Below are 8,667 nucleotides of genomic sequence, written 5' to 3' on the forward strand. Positions count from 1 at the left end.
CCTCGGGACCTAACAACTGGCGCTGCGGCTGAGAACCTCTCATCGTGTATCTGTACAAAAGAGCCCAAAATGGCAACGTCCGGAATCGAAGCGCTCACGGCAGCGATCAACAGCCTCCTACAACTTCAAATACAACGAGAACGCTCCCAAGAGGCAAACTCAAGCCCAACGACCACGTCGACGGAAGTGTACAACCATTTAAGTACGCGCATCGAAAAATATGTCTTCGCCTTCGGAGACGAAACGAGACCCTTCTCGAAATGGCTGCTACGCCACGAGTACTCACTCGTCACTGAAACAGAATCATTACCCGCGGAAATGCGTACTCGCCTACTTCTAGACAAACTCGGCCAAACAGAATTCGACAGACTGGTGGATCACGTCGCACCAGCGGATCCGACAAAAATGAAACAGGAAGATCTCATCGCCATCTTGAAGAATCTTTTCCGCGATAAGGTATCTCTCACGCGCCGCCGCATCAAAATTCTAAACTACAGGTACGATAAGGCAGTTTCCATCTCGGAACATATCGACCGAATAAATCGTTTCGCATCAGACTTCGAACGTACCAAACTTACCGACGATAATCTTAGAGTACTATTACTCCTACAATCACTCTGTTTCTCCTGCGAAAACGACGATCTGAAGAAGATGGCATTACGTACAGTAGAAAAAAACCCGGATGCCACTCTCAAAGATATCGCTTCTGAGTTAGAAGCCCACATGAACGTGTCGGAGAATATGAAGACGCTCGAGAATCCGACCACTTCCGCGTCGATCACACACGTGGTGCGCGCAAATCCGAGAGTGCAAAAATGTTCTCCGGCGGAAACCGCTAAACGCTCCGAGGAACGCGATAGTGCATCTAAGAAACCGTCCCGTTTTTCGAAGTGCAATGGCTGCGATGGCTCACACCTCCGGTCAAAATGTCCGTTCCGCGACGCTACGTGCTACAAGTGCTCCAAAATAGGCCACATTGCCAAAGTGTGTCGTTCGAGCGCGAAAATCGACCACTTATCGGCCGATGACACAGACGAAGACACAGACAAAACAGTTAAGCCGGCGATCCAATCGATAACGTCGATCGATAAACACCGTCGCGTCTACATCCCAGTTCAGTTACTCGGTAAAACAGTGCAATTTCAACACGATAGCGGATCAGATGTTACTACCATCGGTAAAGACACTTGGATACGGTTAGGCAGCCCGACACTCAATACAAGCAGACTCGTAGAACACGCGGGTGGAAACGCGCTAGAGACAGTTGGAAGATTTAAGTGTAGAATACGTGTAGCCGACAGCGAGGGTGACGTTTTCATAGAGGTGGTCGCGCGTGGCGGCCTTAACCTACTCGGACTGAATGCTATTGACAAACTTAACCTAGGGTCCATGTCTCTCGACAGGTGCCGCGAACTCTGTCTCAACAAAGACACGCCGTGCGCGGCCGTCATCCACGACAAATCCAATCTGCCTGGGGGACCCGCATTGTCGTTCAGAGACCAAATCATCAAAGAATTCCCAAAACTTTTTTCCCCTGGCCTCGGAAAATGCAAAAACTTTAAAGCCAAATTCACGCTGTCCGAAAATTCTGTTCCAGTTCGAACACCCTGCCGGCCAATCTCATACGCCATGAAAATACCTCTAGAAAAAGAACTACAACGTTTGGAATCTCTAGGCATAATCGAACGCGTTCGCCAGTCGGATTGGAGTTCACCAATTGTGATCGTAAAGAAGGCTAATGGAGACATCCGATTATGCGCTGACTATTCCGTTGCAGTAAACAGCGTTCTAAAAAACAACCCGTATCCTTTGCCAAGCGTAGACAATAAAATGTCTAAACTAAACGGTAATAAACATTTCAGTGTTTTGGATCTCAGCGAGGCTTTCTCACAAATCGAGGTCGATGAAGAGCATCGCGACGTCACCACAATTACGACTCCGAACGGCCTTTACAGATCCAATCGTGTACCCTTTGGCCTTAAGACGGCGCCAGCCATTTTCCAAGAGGCCATGGATGAGACACTCGCCGACCTAGAAGGCGCGGAGTCGTATCTGGACGACGTCATAGTAAGGGGCGTTACCCGCCAAGAACACGATAGACGTCTCCGCGCCACCTTACATCGACTTGAAGAGGTTGGAAGTTGAAACCAGAGAAGTGCCACTTTGCCCTAGAGGAAATCAAATACCTCGGTTTAATAGTGAATAGCTCAGGCATTTCCCCAGATCCGGAAAACACCCGAGCAATTGCGAGGATGCCAAAACCTTCCTGCGTACCAGAGGTTCAAACGCTATTAGGGATGGTAAACCACTATGGAAAGTTCATACCACACCTCCACGAACTAAAAAAACCGTTAGAGGATCTCACTAGAAAGGATCACCCCTGGTCATGGGAGTCGCAACATGACGAAGCTTTCCACTAGAACATTTCGACCCGTCAAAAACCCTTATAGTTGCAGCCGACGCTAGCTCCACGGGGATTGGTGGAGTACTCCTACAACGCGATCGGAACGGACAAGAACGTGCTGTTTACCACATGGCACAGAGCCTAACAGTTTCTCAACGCAACTACTCTCAACTAGAAAAGGAAGCTCTTGCACTGGTCACGGCGGTCGAACGTTTCCACAAATTTCTGTGGAGAAGGAATTTCATCTTACAAACAGACCATAAACCCCTAGTCGCACTCCTACAAACGGAAAACACCAAGGGACTCAAACCGACCACAGCAGCTCGCCTTAAACGATGGGCTATAAGATTACTTGGATACGACTTCAAGATCGAATATGTCCGCTCACAGGATTTCGGGCAAGCAGATGCCCTGTCTCGCCTGATAGAGAAATTCCGTCAAGACAACCTTGAAGAACTTTAAGTCGCCAGCATCTGCCTCATAGAAGATGAAGTTCTACAAGTTAGAAATCTATCCATCGACAGATTCGGAGAAGACCTTCGCCTTAAGTTGAAGACGGCTACCAGCGCAGACCCAGACCTTATGATAATAATAGAAGCCATTCGGGAAAATAAAATCCCTACGTCAAACTCATCAACAGTAGAACATTACAAGAAGCGCCTGGACTGTTTATCAATTATTGACAATACTTTATTACTGGGAGACAGAGTAGTCATACCTCAAAGCATGCAATCCAGCATCCTCTCATCCCTCCACAAGGGCCACCCAGGGATTAGACAAATGAAGCAGCTGGCGCGCGAATACGTATACTGGCCAAAACTCTCCGAGGACATCGAACGCCTTGTGAAACAATGCAACTCTTGTGCATTAACAAGGAAACTACCAATCAAGGTTTCTATCAGCCCTTGGCCAATCCCTCTCGAACGTCTACATGTGGATTACGCGGGACTAATCGACGGCCAATACTTACTTGTCTTCGTTGACGCATACTCGAAGTTTATCGACGTAGCAATTACACCCACCATATCGGCCACCCGTACAGTTGAACTATGCCGGGAAACTTTCTCCAGATACGGGCCTCCTGAGGTCCTGATCAGTGACCACGGAACACAATTCACTGCAGACATCTTCGCGAAATTCTGCAAAGAAATGCAAATCACACATATCTTATCCGCTGTCAACCACCCCCAATCCAATGGCCAAGCGGAAAGAATGATCGACTCAATCAAAAGGGCCATCGCTAAAGACACAACCAATTGGAAGAAAGAACTCCAGGACTTCCTGTACAGTTACAGATATACCCCGTGTTCCTCAGCCCCAGAGGGAAAATCCCCGGCCGAACTATTTTTTGGAAGAAGAATCATCTCACCTTTCTCCAAACTTATTCCGAGACTACCAGACCAAACCGTTCCCCCGACCGACCTCGGTCAAAAGCAGCACAAAATGCGACAACAGTTTGATCAACACCACGGAACCCGCCCGAGAACTCTCAAACCTGGAGACCGGGGTCGTCGTCGCTCTGAAAGACAAACGCGAACAAGGTTATATTGAAAACGTTCTATCCGATTCACGCTATCGAGTACACCTGGACAACGGCAGGTCGGTCGAGCGTCACATCAACCACATTTGGGAAGTAGGCGACACCCCGGGAGACGCCCCAGGAGTTCCAAACTCCTCGGCCTCGGACGATTGGATCTTCCATGAGCCTAACCTGGATCGGACCTCGCCAGAACCTCGGTTCAGCCCTCCGGCTCCCCCACAAGAAGACCACGAACCCGAGTTGGAAACAGCCTCGGACGATACTACGCCAACCAGGCCCATCCGTCAGAGAGTCCAGCCACGAAGACTTGTCTTGGATCCCAGAGCTAAATCGTACACCCAGTGGTAGTCTTTTAAGAAGGGAGATGTTGGGGCGGGACGCGCCGATCTCGCGCAGGTGGCGCGACGCGCGCGCAGCAGGGGGCAGTGTGCGTGCACCGGCCATCTCGGGCAGCACGTCGTACGCGAGCTCTTGCGAACTCGGACATATATATATACTCCCCGTCTCTGTAGTGAACAGAGAGAAGAATAAACGTATCGTAAAGGTTACTTCGGTTCCTTGCTACATCCTCTCTCTCGGGACCTAACAATAACATATGATTTAATAATAAGAAGCGAAATATATATCCATAAATCATTATTTCTTCACTTACAGACATAGTGATATTTTAAGTATTAATTATTATAAACAAACGGAATGAGCGACAATTTTCCTTCTTAGAATCTTTTTTACTATTCAAAATACACAAAAATTTGAAATTTTCAAAAGAATCGGAGAAGGTGCCGTTATTCTACATATTTACCCCGATTTCAATGACCTTGATATCAATGTTGTCAAGGTCATGACCCGAGTGACCTTCAGAAGGTTTTAGCCGTCGCTCGTTATTCGTTAAAAAGTTATTAACAAAAAAAGTTTAGAAATATAGCAGTAGGTTAGTATTGACGCGCTTCAAAAGTATTATACTGTCGAAATAGCGCGTCACTTTTCACCAAATTGGCATCTACGCATATCCCCGCTTTCGGAGGAGACGGCAGTGAAAAGTTCACGCATACACTTCCACGCGAACCGAGGTTCACGCACACCCCCCCTGCTTTCGGGGGAGGTGCGGTAGCCCCGAAATAGTTACGCATACACTTTTCACGCACAAGGTTCCCCCCCCCCTGCTTTCGGGCCGGCCCAGGGGGGGTGGGTGAACCTTGGTGTGCGTGAAAAGTGTATGCGTGAAACTATTTCGGGGCTACCGCACCTCCCCCGAAAGCAGGGGGGATGTGCGTGAACCTCGGTTCGCGTGGGAAGTGTATGCGTGAACTATTTCATGACGTACGGAATCTCCTCCGAAGCAGGGGGAGGTGTGCGTAAACTCGGTTTGCGTAAAGTGATGCGCTTTAAACTATTTAAATACTTTTAGAAGCCTTCCATTCAAAATAGCTGCTACGTATTTTCTAAACTTTTTTTTGTTAATAACTTTTTAACGAATAACGAGCGACGGCTAAAACCTTCTGAAGGTCACTTGGGGTCATGACATATATCAAGGTCATTGAAATCGGTAAGGTCGCCCTTAACTAGACATCTAGACATTTATCAAAAATAAAGTAAAAATAGGTAAAAAAAAATAGGTAGGGTGCATATTTTTCGGGCTCCCCCGATTGATTATCACTGTCGGAGTCACAACAAAAGTTTTTACCAAAAAAACCGCAAGAAAACATCAAAATTCGGAAAAGGCCCTATTCTGTAGAATTACCATTAATAATGTTTAAGTAAAAGTGCATTATGCATTACTTAAAAAAATAGTAATTTGTCAGAGAAAAATGTCTATTTACTAGTAAAAATTAGTATTTAAGCAAAAATAAATTATTGATAATTAGTAGATTATTAGGTAATTAGTATAGTAGGTAATTAGTATTAAATGTTAGTGGACCGCCCGATGTTTTCGCGCGCCCCGCCGAGGAGAGCACAAAAAATAGTCAGTATCTCGTTTAAAACGAGACAAAAGTCACTTTATTCAAAGCTGGTTACAATGTCAGAATATTCGCGTGGTAATATCGCACTCGTTATTTCGCACTTTCGTACTCGCTACGATTCGACTCCGTATTCTCGATGTCGACAAACACAAGTGTCGCGTACGATTTGTGATGGCTCACTGAGCTCCCGGCCGGAACAAGCGAAACGATCGCGGCCGGAGCTCCGAACTTTTCCGCGAGGAATTTCGAGACGTGAGAAACGCTGATTGGCTCCAAATCGTTGAGCGACCAGACTATTGGTCGCAGTATGTGCGATCACGCGATGTACACCTGTGGTCCGGGCGCGAGCGAAAACACCAAAAAAACGGGGGAAAGGCAAATAAACGCGTTTTGGAGCAAATCGAGCGTTCTCGAATATTCCCAACGCTCGCTTTCACTTTTCGAGCGTTAGATTCTCAACATGCCGCCCGCCTCGTATTCAACGGAATGCGAAACAAACGGGGGTGAACGAGGTCGCATAAGTGCGCACGCAAATGAGAGCTGAGGTCTCATGATAAATTTATTTATATACACTATATACACTTGAAAGCTTAAACTATTTTGCACAATGTTCTTAAGTCTAATGAGAGACATAATAGTCGTAGTTTAACGTTATTCTACGGGTCCCGTAGGCCCGATAGACGCAGGTAACCGGCAGGTCTGCGTTATTGGTCGCTTCAGCTCGGAATTGGCGGTGCGTAATGTAACGACGCGAACGCGACCGTCAAGTCCGGGATGGACTTGTTGAATCCCTGCAAGTTTCCACTTCGAAGGAGGAAGGAGGTTGTTTTTTAGTAAAACTAACTCGTCAACCTTGAGATTATCGTGAGATTCGGTCCATTTGACGCGCTGTTGCAATGAATGTAAGTAGTCCGACGACCAAAAACGCCAGATCTGTTCGACCATGAGTTGCACGTGTTGCCATCGCGACAATCGATTCGCATTGATTTCGAGTAATGATTCCTTCGGTACGCTGGTGAGCGGTCGACCGATGAGGAAATGACCAGGCGTCAACGCGGTAAAGTCGGACGGATCGTCGCTGAGTGGCAAAATCGGTCGAGAGTTGAGGCACGCCTCTATCTTACATAAAATAGTCACGAATTCCGAGCAAGATAAAGTACGAGCACCGATCACCCGCTTGAAATGGTGCTTAAAATTTTTAACGCCAGCCTCCCAAAGCCCGCCGAAATGTGGTGCAGCCGGGGGCACGAAATGCCACTTCACACCGTCATTCGCGAAGATTTCTTTGAGGGAAGGGTTGTTCATAAGCGAGCAAAAGCTGCATTGTAGCTCACGGTCCGCAAAGTTCGTGCCATTATCGCTGTACATGTCCGATGGCAGTCCGCGTCGACTGACAAACCGATGAAATGCGGCAAGGAATCCCTCGGAGGAGTAATCCTCGACACACTCGAGGTGGATCCCTTAGTGGCGAGACAAACGAAGACCGCTACGTAATGTTTGCTCCCCTTTTGACCACGGCCGACCACGGGGGTAATAATCATCGGTCCGGCGTAATCTATGCCCGTGTGAGAGAAAGGAGGAGAGGGATTGACTCGGGGATTCGGGAGATCACCCATTAATTGCGTCGGCGTTTTCGCGGAGTATCGACGGCATGTAACACATTTATGGATGTGAGATTTGATCATGCTTCGCGCCGAAATTATCCAATAAGTTTGACGGAGACATCTAAGCGTGAGTTGTGTCCCTCCATGGAGGGAGCGTCGGTGAGCTTGCTCGATCAAAAGTTCAGAAATATGATGTCGCAGGAGTATAACTGGGTGTCGCTCATTGTAACTCAGCGCTGAGTTTTCGAGCCGCCCGCCCAGCCGGATTAATAGATCTTTTCCCGATAAATAGGTGGAGAGAGCGTAAGGGACTTGTTCGCGATACTGCGGCATGAGCTTTTAAGGCTTTCAAGTCATCAGGAAAACCTGTCGCTTGTACCGATCGAAGCCAAAAGACAGAAGCTTCGTGGATCTCTTCTGCGGTCAAAGGCGACTTGACGATCGCCGAAGAGGCAACTTTATTTTTTAAGTTTTGAACGAAACGGCGAATGTATGCGGTAATACGAAGAAGTCGGATCCAGCTCGAGCAAGAGGTGGGCAGATTCCACTCAGGAGTTGGATCGACGAGATGAACGGTAGCTTTGCGCGCTTTGGAAGATACCGTTTGCAAAATTTCCTTTCCGATAGGAGTCGGGAGAATCGGCCACGAGGCCGGGGATTTTCTAAGCCACGGGGGGCCGAACCACCATAATTCATGGTGGACAAGGTCGATAGCAGTAGAGCCGCGAGAAGCGCAGTCGGCAGGATTGTCGTGAGAACGGACGTGCTGCCAACGTACTGACGGAAGGCGCGTCTGCACCTCGGAGACGCGGTTCGCGACGTAGGAATTCCATCGAGATGGATGTTGCTGAATCCAAGCCAATGCGATTTGGGAATCAGTCCATCCGAATAATAAAGCTCGCGGGAAGCGCGGGGAATTTTTTACCCAATCTAACAACCGAGTTAATAGAACGACGGCATTAAGTTCTAATCGTGGAACGCTGACGGTTTTTAACGGCGCGACCTTCGTTTTGGCCGCGAGGAAGGTAACCTGAATATTTGTGGTAAAATGCACGATTCTGAGGTAAACGACCACGGCGTAAGCTCGAATGGACGCGTCCGCGAATCCGTGTAATTCCACTTCGAGTTTATCGTGACGCATCCCTGTCCATCGGGGAA

General features: G+C 47.9%; 1 protein-coding gene across 1 annotated transcript; it reads right to left on the reverse strand.

The window, feature by feature from the left end:
* Nucleotides 1–6,556: 6,556 nt before the first annotated feature.
* LOC139824610 (uncharacterized) lies at nt 6,557–7,273 on the reverse strand. Its single transcript, XM_071797149.1, has one exon. It carries the CDS (start codon nt 7,271–7,273, stop codon nt 6,557–6,559), a length of 717 nt encoding a protein of 238 aa, XP_071653250.1.
* Nucleotides 7,274–8,667: the final 1,394 nt, after the last annotated feature.

Source organism: Temnothorax longispinosus, unplaced genomic scaffold (genome assembly GCF_030848805.1).
Source record: "Temnothorax longispinosus isolate EJ_2023e unplaced genomic scaffold, Tlon_JGU_v1 HiC_scaffold_466, whole genome shotgun sequence".
Taxonomy (NCBI): domain Eukaryota; kingdom Metazoa; phylum Arthropoda; class Insecta; order Hymenoptera; family Formicidae; genus Temnothorax; species Temnothorax longispinosus.

Bases quoted from the DNA above. Each gene is read 5' to 3' on its own strand.
- LOC139824610 (XM_071797149.1), bottom strand. From the start codon at position 7,273: ATGTACAGCGATAATGGCACGAACTTTGCGGACCGTGAGCTACAATGC.